Genomic DNA, 19,006 nt, shown 5'->3' on the forward strand with positions numbered 1-19,006 from the left:
GACATATTTGAGATAATGTGAACCCTAGTCCTAGAGATCATCAAGAGTACACCTTTAGCTCTTCCTGCAAATAAGAATAACAAACCAACTACAAATAATTTAAGACTCTAACCCTGTAGAAATAAATAAACAACATAAGGATACAAAAAAGGATATAAATCAATGATAAGTTTGTAAATGTAAAACAGTACTTATTTTAACATATACTCTAAACTGGGAAATCATAAGATATTATTTATGGTTCTCGAAAACTCATATACTTACATCGCAATGGTAAAACCACACACCTGATCGAGTTTAACCAAAATAAACACGAAACAAGGTTCTTACAGGACAACAAATTACATTTCAAACAAACAACTCGCAGTGTTGATCAAGCATCTTCATGGAAAAAGAGATCATATGCATCTATATATAGCAGCACAGTACAAACAACATTATCAATCACGGCATTAATCAAGCTTTCCAAGATGACAATGGAGGAGTTTCGGTGTCCTTAAATGTTGAAATACCATCACCATATCGATCCCCCTTGACTGAATCAGCTGAAGCAATAGCTTCAAGTTCAGCCATGTCTTCTGGTGTTAGCTTTACAGATAAAGCTCCAATGTTCTGTTCAAGATTCTCAATCTTTGTAGTTCCTGGAATTGGCACCACATCATTCCCCTGGTGGTGAACCCAAGCCAATGCTAGCTGTGATGGGGTGCACTCCTTCTTTGCCGCCATCTCATTCACCCTCTCGAACATTTTGGTGTTGTGCTCAATATTTTCAGCTTGGAACCTTGGCAAGTACTACAAAATAATAATTTTAAACCAATTATCAACACCTCTTCTTCGTAAATTCGTTAATAAATTGAAGTTAAAATTACCCATTTGATCTAGCAACATTTTCTTATTGGAATGGAGTGGATCATGATGGAAAAGATAACAAAAAAGTACCAACATACCTTACGGAAATCACCATCTTCCAACTTCTCAAGCATCTTTGGACCAGATGAGAAGAACCCTCGTCCTAGAGGACTGTATGTAACAATACCAATCCCAAGTTCTCTGCAAGTAGGAATGATATCTTCTTCAACATCTCTTGACCACAAGGACCATTCTAGTTGTACGGCTGTTATTGGGTGCACAGCATGAGCTCTTCTGATGGTTGATGCTGATGCCTCCGATAATCCAACATATTTGATCTTCCCTTCTTCCACCAGCTCCTTCATTGCTCCCATCTAAGAATAGAAAAAGAAAGATTTGAGGAGATCAATATGAATGGATGATGAATTGAAGGACTGAAGAAATATTTGTAAAACATGGATCTTGTATAGAGGAGGATATTAACCGTGATTTCGATTGGAACAGTATTGTCAATCCTGTGTTGATAATAAAGATCAATACAATCAACGCCAAGTCTCTTCAAGCTAGCTTCACAAGCATACTTTACATAGGCCGGATCTCCACAAACATCCATCGCATCAGTATCGTATTTGATCCCAAATTTGGTAGCCAGCTCCATTTTCTCCCTCACCCCTCCCTTCAAAGCCTGTATGTATATAACAAGAAACAAATGCTTAAACAGTAAGTCGACTGAATAGGAATATGAAAAAACTCTTGTCATGTAGGATCTTATAAGTTATACTAATTGTCAGCGACAAAAATATCAAAGTAACAGTTAATAGTTAAGCTCTTAATTGTAGAAGAAAGTCACCTTGCCGATAAGGATCTCGTTGGTTTGAGGGCCGTAGATGTCAGAGGTGTCAAGAAAGGTAATGCCTGCGTCAATGGCGTGGTGGATGAGCTTGATCATGTCAGGTACAGGTTTGGGTGCTCCATAGAAAGCGGACATGCCCATACAACCCAAACCCTGAGCTGATACCTCAAAACCCTGTGAACCCAGTTTGACTCTTCGAATTCCTGCCATTTTCGTACTTTTTTTCTTCTTCTATGGATTGATATATGAAAGAAACACCTGGAAGATTGGTTAATATAGCGATTGAGATGTGGGGAGTTGGCTGGAATTTCATGGCGGCTTTTGTCAGGTCAATGTTGATGGCCATTGACGAAAGGTACACGTAAGAGCCGACGTAATTAACTTTTGAACATTTAATTTAAAGAAGAATAGTATATGATTAAAGTTATAGATGTATATTAACCTATCCTGACTTTAAGAAAAGATGAAACAAACTAAATTATAATAATATTTCACCTGTATTATTAGCTTTCGGTGCGCATGCTATGATGATTTAACTATAGAGCTAAAGGGATATATATGCTCTTCGCACCATATACCTATAATAAATTAATAATGTAATCCACCTCTTTCATAGTTCATACATCAAAGATCAAACGTTAATTCATCAACTCTTTGATGCATAATTTTTATTATTTATAATTTCCTATTTAATGTCTACTTTGATTCACCTTTTACAAATTTTAATGGTACAAATTTCAGTTTATACATCATTTTAATTTAATCTATATTCCAATAAAGTTAACTTTATTATAATATAATATGTATTTAAGATGATTCATTTTTCTCAAAATGCACAATCATTTATGCACGAAAAGAATAAAGGGATAATGACTTAAAAGGGTAATATATTTTTTGATTTGTACACATTTAGTCACTGACTTTTTTTTTCGTTCACATTTACCATTTCAACTTGTTAAACTATACACATTTAGTCCTTATGACCGGCTACTCCAGGTTAGCTGATAAAAATGACTTAATAGGGTAATATATTTTCCACTTTGTACACATTTAGTCCTTAATATTTTTGTACACATTTAGTCCTTAATATTTTTTTTGTTGCAAAATAAGTCATTCTTATTTTTGTACTCATTCGGTACTTATAAATGATTTCTTTAGGTTTTTCTCACAACATCTTTCGTGAGATAACCATATGGTGGCAGGATAGGTTGAGGTGGTCCTGCTATATGTTGTAGACCAAGTTACTTGGTGTGGACCGGTTGTAATCCGTAGGCACGGAGGCTCGAGAAGAACGGTTGGGTTAAGGCGTCATGCCGACAAACCCTGGGTATTCCAGTCCGATGACTGATTGGACATGTTGCGTGTTGGCATTCCAGTCGGATGACTGATTGGGCCAATGTATTCCAATCTGATGAGTGTGGGTCCGTTATGCATAATAATACGTTTATTGTATCACGTATTTTGGGGAAAACTCACTAAATTTTGTGCTTACCCAGTTGTTCATGTTTGCGGGTTCTATCGTTGATCGTGGGAAGATGAAAGCATGACTGTACACACTTATCAACAGTATTGAGGATTTCGCGTTTCTTATATTACTCTAATTTTCGATAAATTTTGGAATAAACATTTTTTCTTAATAATGGATTTATAATTAGGGAGTTTTGCCTTGTTTAAAAATAAAATTTTTTTGTTGTGAAAATGAGACGTTACACATAAACATCAACAGCCGCACACACTTCATCAATGATTGTCTCACGTAAGATGTCGTGAGAAAAACCAAAAGAAATCATTCATAAGTACTTAATGAGTACAAAAACAAAAATGACTTATTCTGAAACAAAAAATATTAAGGACTAAATGTATACAAAAATATTAAGGACTAAATGTGTACAAAATGAGAAATATATTACCCTATTAAGTCATTTTCCCAGCTAACCTGGAGTAACCGGTCATAAGGACTGAATGTGTATAGTTTAACAAGTTGAAAGGTAAATGTCGACGAAAAAAAATCAGTGAGTAATGTATACAAATCAAAAAATATATTACCCTTTTAAATCATTATCCCAAGAGTAAAAGGCTATGGAGACGATACATGATGTCGCTCGCTATAGGTGCCTACAATGACATGTCACCATAGCTTTTGTCGCCACAACTTCATTGCTATAGATCCTTTTTGTCATTGTGGTATATGGTGTCACAATAGGTGATCTTTTGCGACCAAATATCGACGTGATAATTTAGTTGCTATATCTTTTAAAGAAATTAAAAATAATAATAACAAATTATGTCCAACGACTTGTCACAATAGGTCGACTTATAGCCACAACATGTCGTCTCCATATGTCAACCTACAACCATACAAATTTCAGTTATAGTAACTATATAAAATATATTTTTGATCCTTTTTTTGTTTATTTTTTCAGTTTTTTTATACACGGCCATTCTAATAAAATGGTAAATGTAATAACAAAAACATTAAAATATCATATAAACTCAACTCCATTTAATAGAAAGTTCATATAAACGGATTACCAAAACATTTAAAATATCTTAAGAAATTGTTTAAAAGTTTCTTACAATTTAACCATACTACTTAATTTAATCATCTATGCTAGAACTTTGCAGATTATCACATTCATCTTCATTTACCCGATTGTTTTGATTGTTTTGAACTTGTAGTTGTGAGGGGTTAAAATGGAATTGAACCTATGCTATGAGTAGGTAGTTTGGATTTTGAGGCAACATCGTTTGTTGAAAATGTTATTACGTTTGTCAAGTAAATTGTTCAGTCATTTGTTGACTCAATTGTTGAGTCATTGTTCCGTTGAGCCATTGCATTCAAGTTTTCATTATTTTATGTAGTACTTAGGCCATAATAAAGTGATATATGTTTTAGTTTCCTATCAACACCCTGTGTGTATGACCGTGTCTTTCTATAATGGCACGCTTGAGGCATAATGACCTCATCGATTGACAATTCATCACCGGCCTCCTCTATCATTTTCTTAATACACATTCTCAATCTTAGCCTCCAATAAACGTATGTTAATTTTTATTTATTAAAATTCAGCAACATAACGGCTATAAAGGGGATAACCAACGTGTTTAACTATAAATAAGAATAACTATTCCAACATTTCTACATACCTACAATAATAGCAACATACTTACCATAACAATCTACTTACATATAAAAAACCACTTTAAATTGAAACATACAATAATATAAAATAATAGCAATAATGTAAGACCCTAGAATTTTAGACACACTTAGTGTGTACAAATGTTAGAAAATTGTAATATATGAATATATAAATTTGGAGAAATGTAATAGGAACTTTAATTATTATTATAAAAAAAAATCATTATTTTGAGGCTTAAAGAATATTTAATCCAAAATTCTAATTGTGTTAAAATATATAAAAGCCTTATTATTTAAAGTGGCTAAACAAATAAAAAAAAAGGTAATTATTGTATTTGTGTAAACCTTCTTGAAAAATATAAGGGCTATTTCGTTATTTATGTTAAATTGGAGTATATAAATAAATAAATACAATCATATAAGTGGAGTTTTTTTTTTTTTTTTTTTGTAAAATTAGACTTATTTTAAAAAAAGTATATTATAGAAATAGGTTTTTTTTAATATCTTGTAGAAATAGGTTGGTTTGAGGGAGGCTCTCATCATTTCTATCCTTTTCTACTGTATTTCGAAATCAAATTATATATTTTCATTTATGACCTAGGGTTATAAATGAAAATATAAAATTTGTTTTCGGAAAAAACAAGTAGAAATGATAGAAATAATGGGACTCTCTAAAACTAATCTATTACTACAAGATATTAAAAAAAATGTAAAAAAAAATAAAAAACTCTATTTGTAGGGATTGTATTTGTTTATTTATTTATTTATTTATTCCAGTTTAACCTAAATACTGAAATAGCCCTTTTTCAAAAAGGGTTACACAAATACAACAATTACCTTTTTTTTATTTGTTTAGCCTCTTTAAATAAACAGACTTTTTATTTATTTTAACACAATTAGAATTTTAGACTAAATATTCTTTAAGCCTCAAAATAATGATTTTTTATAATAATTAAAGTTCTTATTACATTTCTCCATATTTATATCTTCATATATTACAATTTGCTAACATTTGTACACATTAAGTGTCTAAAATTCTAGGGTCTTACATTATTTCTATTATTGTATGTTTGTTTCAATTTAAAGTAGTTTTTTATATGGTAAGTAGGTTATTAACCCCATATATTACAAATCTAATCCTTCAACTTTTATCTCAATTTATTTATATATTTCATTGAACAATTTATTTTTTTATCCTTATTAAATATTATATATAGATTAATTTATTCCATGTATATGATTATATCTTATATATTATTTTTACAAGTTATACCCTTAAATATATCTTACAAATAAGTTCAAATAGATACCAATATTGAATATATTCCAACATTACGAAATTACAAAAACAATTAAAAACGATATTACAATATGAATTAAGCGTAAAATTACAATACAAGTTAAAGACTAACTTACATCATTAATTAAAAATGTTACAAAGTTCATATCGCATAAAATCTTGGCTAAGATTTGGAAAATTTCTTTTATTATGACAAGGTTTGTGACATAATCTACATTTGCAAGGTTCGTCGGGATGACAAATGTTCATCTCGTTACACTCCTCCGGCCTGAATAAATAGGAAATTTCGAGTAATTTGTTTCAATCTTCCAATTCGACTCCAACTAATAATCAACATGAGAAAGTGTGACAAAAGCATACATATATTGTTGTTTATAAGTTATAGTAGTGTACATAGTATTTACAATAGAAAGTTGGTCATCCCCTCCATAACTGCAAATTGAAATAGCATACGAACATGAAAATTTTTCCATTCGCTACTTACCACATGTGTATGTTTATGGAAAATAATGGACAGTGTGCACATTTCCTCCCTTTCCATTTATTTGTAACTTTGTGACAAATCTGTAGACACCTTCATTGTAGTCAAACTCGGTTAATGTATGACTTTGTGCACGAGTTTCTTGTTTTCGAAAGAAATGTCACATACATTATGGTAGAGGTGTATTGCAATTCACTGCAGCATTACAAGACTTTCTAAAAAGTTGTACAATTCTATTGAATGTAAGGTCAATACATGCCCTAATCGGTAACTGCCTCGCTCCTCGAAATGCGTTGTTTATACTCTCAACGATATTTTTTGTCAAGAAATCCCATCAACAATTGTCATCATATAAAAACACCAATGTCTTATTTTAATTTGCTTTAAATATTGGGATATATTCACTAAAGTCCCAATATTTTCAACAATTTGACAAGAAAGTCCTAAATTTTTTTTATATAGTAAAGCCCTAAATGTCGACAATTTTTGACACATTTACCCTTTTTTGCCAATTAACCGGTAATTAGGACTTTACTGTCAAAAAATAAAGTTAATGACTTTCTTGTCAAATCGTGAATTAGGAATTTATTGTCAAAAAAATAAAGTTTAGGACTTTCTTTTCAGATCATTCAAAATATTAGGACTTTAGTGTATACACCCCTTTTTTTGGTTAAAAATTTAATGGTATGATAGTCTTTAAACATAAGAGTTATTGGAACCCGCTCTGGTCAGCTAGATCCTATTGAAATCTTTAACGTTTGCTTCTTGTTAAATAGTTTTTTTTTTAATTCAACAAACTGAAATTGAAAAAAAATGGAGATAATGAAGAAAGAAAGAAACAACCAGGGTTGTGTTGGCTTTTTACAGTTCTAAAAATGGAGAACTAAGATACTAGAAAAGATGAAATGACCCTTCTTACCTCGTCTCCACATTCACAACATTTTGACTACGCGTGTGTTGTTTGTGTTTATACATTATGTCCCCTCTTTTCAGTTCAAAATTTGGCAGCGAACCAAGAAGAAAGCTTTACAAGTCTTCTTACTCTCTCCCACTTTCTCTTTTGCATATGTCCCCTGATCGTGATTGTAGCAGGGTAAAGATGATGATGATAAGAAAAAATGGTGTTGTGACGAAAATCACAATTAAAAGTTTTTGGGCTACGAATTGGGCCTCACGAGGCTGATAAAATTATTTGTTTCCAGGGAAACCAATACTATACACTAAAGTCCTAATATTTTCAACAAATTAATATGAAAGTCATAAATTTTATTTTTTTTACAGTAAAGTGCGAATTACCAGCTAATCGGCAAAAAAGAGTAAGTGTCAAAAACTACCAGTAGTTAGGACTTTACAGTCAAAAAAATAAAATTTAAGACTTTATTGTCAAATTGTTAAAAATATTAGGACTTAAGTGTATATATCCCTTAAATATTGCCAAGCTTTAAGATTGACATTTTTTTAATTCTTTCATATATGTAACAAACTTTCTTCTATGTGTGGTGCTTCCAATAACACAATAAATTGCCAATGCACAACGTAGTGTATATTGCACACTAGCTTTCTCCTTCATTTCCTAGAGCCTTACACTTTGCTACCCATAAGTTAGGTTTACTACCATACACTTTGAACTCTCTACTTCCAGTGACAGAACAAAGTTTTACTGCCTTTTTTACTTGCACCTTACTTTCAAATTGTATTCCTAACCTTATTCTGCTTTCTGATTCCTTCCAAACATTTATACAAATTCGGTCTTCCAAATCGAATATGGCGTCGTCTCCTATATCTCCAACATCACTCATAAAGTTCACAACCAAAGTTTCACACGTATACACCATCATCTTCAAAATCATCTCCAACACATAATGACTCACTACTAGTATCTTCACTATATAGTGAGTTTGCTTCATCATAATCTCCCTCAAATGTATCACAATTAGGAAAAGCAAATGGTACATTTGATGGATTGGGCTCCAATGCGTTAAAATTACGAATGAGATCTACAACACTAGTCAGGCGAAATTATTTAATTTCTTCAACTTTACTTAAAACTTGACCTCAATAATTTTCAACATTCTTAGCCAAATAGTACAATACATCTAGACTTGTATCACTTATGACCCGTGCAATATTGGATTGCCCACCAAATTATTAGCATAGTGAAATATTCAACTTATGTGACATTTTTTCAACACCAAAATGTGCATAACATAAATCTTTAAATTTTTCATATCCCATTTTATGCCTAAGGATATTGGAAGTAGAAAGAGTTGAATGGTCACCCTTTATGATATCATTCTCATATTCAATATTATCACCCCCAATATAAATTAATCATAAAGGGACGATTTGAAATCATAATGATAAATATACCAAAATCTAAGTAAAAATAAATCATAAGATAGAAAAGAGATTAATGAGTATGTCACATATGCTAATTATACTATATATTAAATGTAAATTACTTATGAATAGTAAAGTTTTTACATTTCAAACTTTTGTCACAAAACTTTTTAATATTGGCACATTTAGTCCTTATAATTTTTAATTTATAGAAAATGTCCATGTTTGGTGTTTTTTTACAAAATCAGTCCACATTTAGTCCCTATAATTTTGTAATTTATAGAAAAGGTCCTTGTTTGGTGTTTTTTTACAAAAACAATCCTTATATTTAACATTTTCGTATGTTGGCAGATTTTGGCCCCTATGTAGAAAATAAATTACAAATATTACCCCCGTAATTTACAGAAAAGCTCCTTGTGCATTTTTTTGAAGAAATAGTCAATGTGTTTAAAAAACATTACAAAAATAGTTTGTACCTAATACAAAATTTGCATATTACCCCCCCCCCCACCGACAATATATTGTCATGTCTGTCTTTTTACTTTTTTGTTTTCACACTTTGGCGGCATGAGTTTTGTATATTTACAGGTTTCATCCCTATACTTTCGTAATTATGCAATTTTGGCCCCACTTGTGTCCCCCACGAAGCGGGGATGGGGCAATGTCTAGTTATTATTATAAGATGATATAAAGACAATTGTAACATCCCAAAATTTCATACCAAAAATTTCATTTTAATTAAGTTATTATATAAAACCAACAGTATAAAAACATTCATAATAATATCTCATGTCAAAACCAAAGTGTCAATAATCTAAACATATTATCATAAAACCATATCAGAGTGTAATCCCAAAGATCTCATGTGCGGAAAACATAGCGAGATGCGCTGCGATAGCCGACTCCTTTCCTTTGAAAACAAAGTACCTGAAACCAAAACTGAAAATCGTAAGCACGAAGCTTAGTGAGTTCCCCCATCATACCACATATCATACAACAAACATATTGCCGGGCAATTCTAGGGTGCCCGACCTACCCTGCCAGGCAATTCTGGGGTGCCCGACCTACCCATGTCAAGCAGTTATGACGTGCTTGACCTACCCTGCCAGGCAATTCTGGGGTGCCTGACCTACCCTTTGGTCCTTATGACTGTACTCGGGGACTACTCCCCCTACCACCTACTATCATATAACATCATATCATGCTAACACATAAACATATCAGGTAGTAGCAACCCAGATGATTATCACAAAGACAAACATCTACCAAACAATTCTACTAGTGGGTCGACATTGTGGCCTTAGACCCACTTCTACTGGAAGGTAACTCACCTCACACTGCTAAAGTCACGTAGACAAAAATCTAGCTGCTGGATGACAGGTTCTCGAACTATCAGTCATCAAAATAACACCCATTCAGCAATTGGGTCCCAACATATCCATAAGTCCATGCTTGGGGTAAAAGACTACTTTACCCCCATCTTAACTTGATTCAAACTCAAGGCCCAATCCAAAGGCCCAAAAGTCCAATTATGAATCAAAGCCCAACATATGGCCCAATTTTCCAAATTGGGCCCAAACCTTTACATGGTCTTATTCTAAGGTCCAACCATTTAGTCCAGTCCAAACATTTGGCATTTCTAATGGCCCAATATCTCACAATCATAAAGGCCCAATTATGACCCATCTATGGCCCAATTTTCCAAATTGGGCCCAAACCCTCATATGGGCCTTAGCCTAAAGTCCATCAACATATTCTAATCCATATGATTATTCTTGGATGGCTCATTAATAACCCAATTACCAAAGCCCAATGAAAAGGCCCAACTCAAGGCCCAAGTGAAATTAGGGTTTCACATAAAATGACGATTAGGGTTAAGTGTTTCTCACTTAACCCATTAAGGACTTAATCCATTAATTCCATCTCTCTACTAGATAAGTCATATGGTGTGATTGGGTGTAATTTACAATTCCATTCCAATGGCCCAAATGTGGGTCCCGATAAGTCCAAGGCCCATATATCCAAAATTAGGGTTTCCAACCCAATCATAACCCAATAAGCCCAAAAGTTAAGTCCTTAGATCCATTAGTGTTCATTAGGACCATTAGGGTTTCAATAGGCCCATTAGGGTTTTAGTCCCTTTGTCCAAACATCCCAACGAATCAAACACAACAAGCACACCGCCACCCAACACGGCGGCTGGTGGCGGCAGCCACCACCTCACGGTGGTGGCTAGGGTTTTTTTTCATTATTCCAATTCCTAATTACATTTTACAATATTAAATCTCAAATAAACATACACACCCACTAAGATACACACACACGGTGGTACATGGTAGCAGCCACCACCTCACGGTGGTGCGGTGGCTTTTCCGACCAACTAAACACCCACACAACACCCTCTCACTACAGAAATGAACACAAACACAACAAATCACACATACAACCACCTTTCACAGTGCCTAGTGGCGGCAGATTAAGGTATCATGGCGGCTGCGGCGGTCCTAGTGGTTGGAAGCACCCTTGGCAATCAATCTGAGCGGCGGCAGAAGGTGGCTATGGCTTGTAACGAATCACCAGCGAAGGGACGAGAGGGATGGTGGAACCGTGAGCGACAGAAGCGACGGCAGGAGGCGCTCCGTCCTCGTCTTCAGCAGCGACGACTATCGGCGGCTTCGTCTTCTCGTCGGAATTAACCATAGCGGAAGCAGCGAGGCGGCAAGGGGGTTCGGCGGCGCTGGGAAGAACGACGATGTTTGTCGACGAGGCAGCAGGCGGACTGGGCTGTTGGACTCGGTGATGCCAAAAAGGGTGGCTGAGGAGGGCTTCTTTGATGGTGGCGGCTACCGGAAGTGAAGAAGGAGGTGGCGGCTGGTGGGAGACAAAAGGGTGGAGAGTGTAAGTGACGGCTGCTGTCCATATTAGGGTTAGGGTTAAGAGGGTAACGGTTATATACAACCGAAAATCACTTTGAACATTGATTTCAAAAAAACTGAAATCAACTTGGTTCTAGATTCCTTTGCCCGAAAACCTTATATAGGGTATTATTATATGGTTTAAGGCTTAGTCTTTTGATTTATGTTGATTTATACTAACTTAACTCAACATAGGTTTCAATCTACACTTAGCTGTTAGCCCTATAAACTAGCCCTCAAGGCTATAGATGACACAATGCAACAAGGATTGCAAGGTGGTTTCAGTTATACATGGTTAGGGTTTCGACCTTGTTGGATCTAAAAATTCTTGGGTTGTTATAATTCTGCAGTTGTTCCGTTGGAGGATATTCAGGTGGATGACCGTCTGAATTATGTTGAGGGGCCGGTGGCGATTCTGGATCGGAAGACTAAGACCTTGAGGAACAAGGTTGTCGAGTTGGTAAAGGTGCAATGGCAGCACCACAACGGTTCGGAATAGACATGGGAGCCTGAGGATGAGATGATGGAGCACTATCCAGAGTTGTTTGGGGCAACGGACTTCGAGGACGAAGTCTAACTCTAGAGGGGGAGAATTGCAACGTTTGGAAAGTCATAAGGTATTATTTGTTTATTTATTTATTTGTCTAAATCATATATGTTGTCTTGGGCTTGGTGGATTGGACCTTTTATGTGGGCTTAGTCGAGGCCGTACGCTGGGCGTAAGCCTAGTGTACACGGGGCGTAGGTGGATCAAGTGGAACGCGGAGGCATGCCCGTACGCGCAGCGTACGTGTTCAGACCTAAAACCCTAAATTATGGGGTTCAAGCCCTACATTATGTCATTATGTCTCAAGTGTTAGCCTCCCTATCAGCCCCTATTGTCCAGAAACCCTAATATCGAACCCTATAAAATTCTTGGTGTGTTCTTGACCTTGTGGAGTGTATTTTTGGTAGTTTGGTGCCTTAGAAAGAAGAAGAAGCTAGTGAAGAAGAGTTGTTGGAGTTTGAGCTTGTAGATCCAGAAGTTTGGCACCTTCCTCAGTTGCAAAAAGGTATAAAGTCTCAATCTTGGTCTTTGAATGCTTTAATCTCTCTATGTTATGATTTATGTCTTCTTAGTCCACAATTTGGATCTTGGAGTGTATGGATTACTTCAGACCTTTTGGGTTGTCCTTTCTGATGTCTTAATGGGTTTAGATTCATAAAAATGGAGCTTTGGACGCTAGTTCTCTTTCATGTATGAGTTTTAGCATCTTTAGAGATAAAGAAGTTAGGGTTTTTGGTGAAAAGCTCTTTATGGCCATGCAAACCCATAAAGTTGGAGACTTTATGGTTAGAAACTCTATTTAAGACCTAGAACTGATTTTGGACGTGGAGAGTTAATAAATTAAGTCACCATTTAAGAGGTTGGTTTAGCCAGAGTACGCGGGGCGTACTCCTAAGTACGCAAAGTGTACTCGATATAGTGCCCGATCTCCGTTCAGCTGTACGATGGGCGTACTGCTGAGTACACAGGGCGTACTCAGCCTGTTGACTAATGTGGACTTTTGACCTTTTCCGGCTGTTGACTTTTTTTTATACACGGCCATTCTAATAAAATGGTAAATGTAATAACAAAAACATTAAAATATCATATAAACTCAACTCCATTTAATAGAAAGTTCATATAAACGGATTACCAAAACATTTAAAATATCTTAAGAAATTGTTTAAAAGTTTCTTACAATTTAACCATACTACTTAATTTAATCATCTATGCTAGAACTTTGCAGATTATCACATTCATCTTCATTTACCCGATTGTTTTGATTGTTTTGAACTTGTAGTTGTGAGGGGTTAAAATGGAATTGAACCTATGCTATGAGTAGGTAGTTTGGATTTTGAGGCAACATCGTTTGTTGAAAATGTTATTACGTTTGTCAAGTAAATTGTTCAGTCATTTGTTGACTCAATTGTTGAGTCATTGTTCTGTTGAGCCATTGCATTCAAGTTTTCATTATTTTATGTAGTACTTAGGCCATAATAAAGTGATATATGTTTTAGTTTCCTATCAACACCCTGTGTGTATGACCGTGTCTTTCTATAATGGCACGCTTGAGGCATAATGACCTCATCGATTGACAATTCATCACCGGCCTCCTCTATCATTTTCTTAATACACATTCTCAATCTTAGCCTCCAATAAACGTATGTTAGTTTTTATTTATTAAAATTCAGCAACATAACGGCTATAAAGGGGATAACCAATGTGTTTAACTATAAATAAGAATAACTATTCCAACATTTCTACATACCTACAATAATAGCAACATACTTACCATAACAATCTACTTACATATAAAAAACCACTTTAAATTGAAACATACAATAATATAAAATAATAGCAATAATGTAAGACCCTAGAATTTTAGACACACTTAGTGTGTACAAATGTTAGAAAATTGTAATATATGAATATATAAATTTGGAGAAATGTAATAGGAACTTTAATTATTATTATAAAAAAAATCATTATTTTGAGGCTTAAAGAATATTTAATCCAAAATTCTAATTGTGTTAAAATATATAAAAGCCTTATTATTTAAAGTGGCTAAACAAATAAAAAAAAAGGTAATTATTGTATTTGTGTAAACCTTCTTGAAAAATATAAGGGCTATTTCGTTATTTATGTTAAATTGGAGTATATAAATAAATAAATACAATCATATAAGTGGAGTTTTTTTTTTTTTTTTGTAAAATTAGACTTATTTTAAAAAAAGTATATTATAGAAATAGCAAATTGAAATAGCATACGAACATGAAAATTTTTCCATTCGCTACTTACCACATGTGTATGTTTATGGAAAATAATGGACAGTGTGCACATTTCCTCCCTTTCCATTTATTTGTAACTTTGTGACAAATCTGTAGACACCTTCATTGTAGTCAAACTCGATTAATGTATGACTTTGTGCACGAGTTTCTTGTTTTCGAAAGAAATGTCACATACATTATGGTAGAGGTGTATTGCAATTCACTGCAGCATTACAAGACTTTCTAAAAAGTTGTACAATTCTATTGAATGTAAGGTCAATACATGCCCTAATCGGTAACTGCCTCGCTCCTCGAAATGCGTTGTTTATACTCTCAACGATATTTTTTGTCAAGAAATCCCATCAACAATTGTCATCATATAAAAACACCAATGTCTTATTTTAATTTGCTTTAAATATTGGGATATATTCACTAAAGTCCCAATATTTTCAACAATTTGACAAGAAAGTCCTAAATTTTTTTTATATAGTAAAGCCCTAAATGTCGACAATTTTTGACACATTTACCCTTTTTTGCCAATTAACCGGTAATTAGGACTTTACTGTCAAAAAATAAAGTTAATGACTTTCTTGTCAAATCGTGAATTAGGAATTTATTGTCAAAAAAATAAAGTTTAGGACTTTCTTTTCAGATCATTCAAAATATTAGGACTTTAGTGTATACACCCCTTTTTTTGGTTAAAAATTTAATGGTATGATAGTCTTTAAACATAAGAGTTATTGGAACCCGCTCTGGTCAGCTAGATCCTATTGAAATCTTTAACGTTTGCTTCTTGTTAAATAGTTTTTTTTTTAATTCAACAAACTGAAATTGAAAAAAAAATGGAGATAATGAAGAAAGAAAGAAACAACCAGGGTTGTGTTGGCTTTTTACAGTTCTAAAAATGGAGAACTAAGATACTAGAAAAGATGAAATGACCCTTCTTACCTCGTCTCCACATTCACAACATTTTGACTACGCGTGTGTTGTTTGTGTTTATACATTATGTCCCCTCTTTTCAGTTCAAAATTTAGCAGCGAACCAAGAAGAAAGCTTTACAAGTCTTCTTACTCTCTCCCACTTTCTCTTTTGCATATGTCCCCTGATCGTGATTGTAGCAGGGTAAAGATGATGATGATAAGAAAAAATGGTGTTGTGACGAAAATCACAATTAAAAGTTTTTGGGCTACGAATTGGGCCTCACGAGGCTGATAAAATTATTTGTTTCCAGGGAAACCAATACTATACACTAAAGTCCTAATATTTTCAACAAATTAATATGAAAGTCATAAATTTTATTTTTTTTACAGTAAAGTGCGAATTACCAGCTAATCGGCAAAAAAGAGTAAGTGTCAAAAACTACCAGTAGTTAGGACTTTACAGTCAAAAAAATAAAATTTAAGACTTTATTGTCAAATTGTTAAAAATATTAGGACTTAAGTGTATATATCCCTTAAATATTGCCAAGCTTTAAGATTGACATTTTTTTAATTCTTTCATATATGTAACAAACTTTCTTCTATGTGTGGTGCTTCCAATAGCACAATAAATTGCCAATGCACAACGTAGTGTATATTGCACACTAGCTTTCTCCTTCATTTCCTAGAGCCTTACACTTTGCTACCCATAAGTTAGGTTTACTACCATACACTTTGAACTCTCTACTTCCAGTGACAGAACAAAGTTTTACTGCCTTTTTTACTTGCACCTTACTTTCAAATTGTATTCCTAACCTTATTCTGCTTTCTGATTCCTTCCAAACATTTATACAAATTCGGTCTTCCAAATCGAATATGGCGTCGTCTCCTATATCTCCAACATCACTCATAAAGTTCACAACCAAAGTTTCACACGTATACACCATCATCTTCAAAATCATCTCCAACACATAATGACTCACTACTAGTATCTTCACTATATAGTGAGTTTGCTTCATCATAATCTCCCTCAAATGTATCACAATTAGGAAAAGCAAATGGTACATTTGATGGATTGGGCTCCAATGCGTTAAAATTACGAATGAGATCTACAACACTAGTCAGGCGAAATTATTTAATTTCTTCAACTTTACTTAAAACTTGACCTCAATAATTTTCAACATTCTTAGCCAAATAGTACAATACATCTAGACTTGTATCACTTATGACCCGTGCAATATTGGATTGCCCACCAAATTATTAGCATAGTGAAATATTCAACTTATGTGACATTTTTTCAACACCAAAATGTGCATAACATAAATCTTTAAATTTTTCATATCCCATTTTATGCCTAAGGATATTGGAAATAGAAAGAGTTGAATGGTCACCCTTTATGATATCATTCTCATATTCAATATTATCACCCCCAATATAAATTAATCATAAAGGGACGATTTGAAATCATAATGATAAATATACCAAAATCTAAGTAAAAATAAATCATAAGATAGAAAAGAGATTAATGAGTATGTCACATATGCTAATTATACTATATATTAAATGTAAATTACTTATGAATAGTAAAGTTTTTACATTTCAAATTTTTGTCACAAAACTATTTAATATTGGCATATTTAGTCCTTATAAATTTTAATTTATAGAAAATGTCCATGTTTGGTGTTTTTTTACAAAATCAGTCCACATTTAGTCCCTATAATTTTGTAATTTACAGAAAAGGTCCTTGTTTGGTGTTTTTTTACAAAAACAATCCTTATATTTAACATTTTCGTATGTTGGCAGATTTTGGCCCCTATGTAGAAAATAAATTACAAATATTACCCCCGTAATTTACAGAAAAGCTCCTTGTGCATTTTTTTGAAGAAATAGTCAATGTGTTTAAAAAAAATTACAAAAATAGTTTGTACCTAATACAAAATTTGCATATTACCCCCCCCCCACCGACAATATATTGTCATGTCTGTCTCTTTACTTTTTTGTTTTCACACTTTGGCGGCATGAGTTTTGTATATTTACAGGTTTCATCCCTATACTTTCGTAATTATGCAATTTTGGCCCCACTTGCGTCCCCCACGAAGCGGGGATGGGGCAATGTCTAGTTATTATTATAAGATGATATAAAGACAATTGTAACATCCTAAAATTTCATACCAAAAATTTCATTTTAATTAAGTTATTATATAAAACCAACAGTATAAAAACATTCATAATAATAACTCATGTCAAAACCAAAGTGTCAATAATCTAAACATATTATCATAAAACCATATCAGAGTGTAATCCCAAAGATCTCATGTGCGGAAAACATAGCGAGATGCGCTGCGATAGCCGACTCCTTTCCTTTGAAAACAAAGTACCTGAAACCAAAACTGAAAATCGTAAGCACGAAGCTTAGTGAGTTCCCCCATCATACCACATATCATACAACAAACATATTGCCGGGCAATTCTGGGTGCCCGACCTACCCTGCCAGGCAATTCTGGGGTGCCCGACCTACCCATGTCAAGCAGTTATGGCGTGCTTGACCTACCCTGCCAGGCAATTCTGGGGTGCCTGACCTACCCTTTGGTCCTTATGACTGTACTCGGGGACTACTCCCCCTACCACCTACTATCATATAACATCATATCATGCTAACACATAAACATATCAGGTAGTAGCAACCCAGATGATTATCACAAAGACAAACATCTACCAAACAATTCTACTAGTGGGTCGACATTGTGGCCTTAGACCCACTTCTACTGGAAGGTAACTCACCTCACACTGCTAAAGTCACGTAGACAAAAATCTAGCTGCTGGATGACAGGTTCTCGAACTATCAGTCATCAAAATAACACCCATTCAGCAATTGGGTCCCAACATATCCATAAGTCCATGCTTGGGGTAAAAGACTACTTTACCCCCATCTTAACTTGATTCAAACTCAAGGCCCAAAAGTCCAATTATGAATCAAAGCCCAACATATGGCCCAATTTTCCAAATTGGGCCCAAACCTTTACATGGTCTTATTCTAAGGTCCAACCATTTAGTCCAGTCCAAACATTTGGCATTTCTAATGGCCCAATATCTCACAATCATAAAGGCCCAATTATGACCCATCAATGGCCCAATTTTCCAAATTGGGCCCAAACCCTCATATGGGCCTTAGCCTAAAGTCCATCAACATATTCTAATCCATATGATTATTCTTGGATGGCTCATTAATAACCCAATTACCAAAGCCCAATGAAAAGGCCCAACTCAAGGCCCAAGTGAAATTAGGGTTTCACATAAAATGACGATTAGGGTTAAGTGTTTCTCACTTAACCCATTAAGGACTTAATCCATTAATTCCATCTCTCTACTAGATAAGTCATATGGTGTGATTGGGTGTAATTTACAATTCCATTCCA

At 34.1% G+C, this 19,006-nt stretch overlaps 1 protein-coding gene across 1 annotated transcript; it reads right to left on the reverse strand.

Annotated features, from left to right (window-relative positions):
* Positions 1-209: 209 nt before the first annotated feature.
* Positions 210-1,965, reverse strand: LOC145159587 (putative aldo-keto reductase 2). The gene is made up of 4 exons (XM_079078592.1): positions 1,700-1,965; positions 1,334-1,534; positions 948-1,223; positions 210-792 (listed from the first exon to the last, which is right to left on the reverse strand). The coding sequence occupies exons 1-4, from the start codon at positions 1,910-1,912 to the stop codon at positions 457-459; spliced, it is 1,026 nt and encodes a 341-aa protein (XP_078934718.1). The 5' UTR covers positions 1,913-1,965; the 3' UTR covers positions 210-456.
* Positions 1,966-19,006: the final 17,041 nt, after the last annotated feature.

The sequence above is a fragment of the Lactuca virosa genome, chromosome 2, assembly GCF_052849685.1.
Source record: "Lactuca virosa cultivar CGN04683 chromosome 2, Lactuca_virosa_CGN04683_v6, whole genome shotgun sequence".
NCBI lineage: Eukaryota > Viridiplantae > Streptophyta > Magnoliopsida > Asterales > Asteraceae > Lactuca > Lactuca virosa.

Coding starts and splice junctions, on each gene's coding strand:
- LOC145159587 (XM_079078592.1), bottom strand. CDS start 1,912: ATGGCAGGAATTCGAAGAGTCAAACTGGGTTCACAGGGTTTTGAGGTA. Junction 1,224..1,333: donor CTGTTCCAATCGAAATCACG/GTTAATATCCTC, acceptor TTCTATTCTTAG/ATGGGAGCAATGAAGGAGCT. Junction 793..947: donor AAGATGGTGATTTCCGTAAG/GTATGTTGGTAC, acceptor ATTATTTTGTAG/TACTTGCCAAGGTTCCAAGC.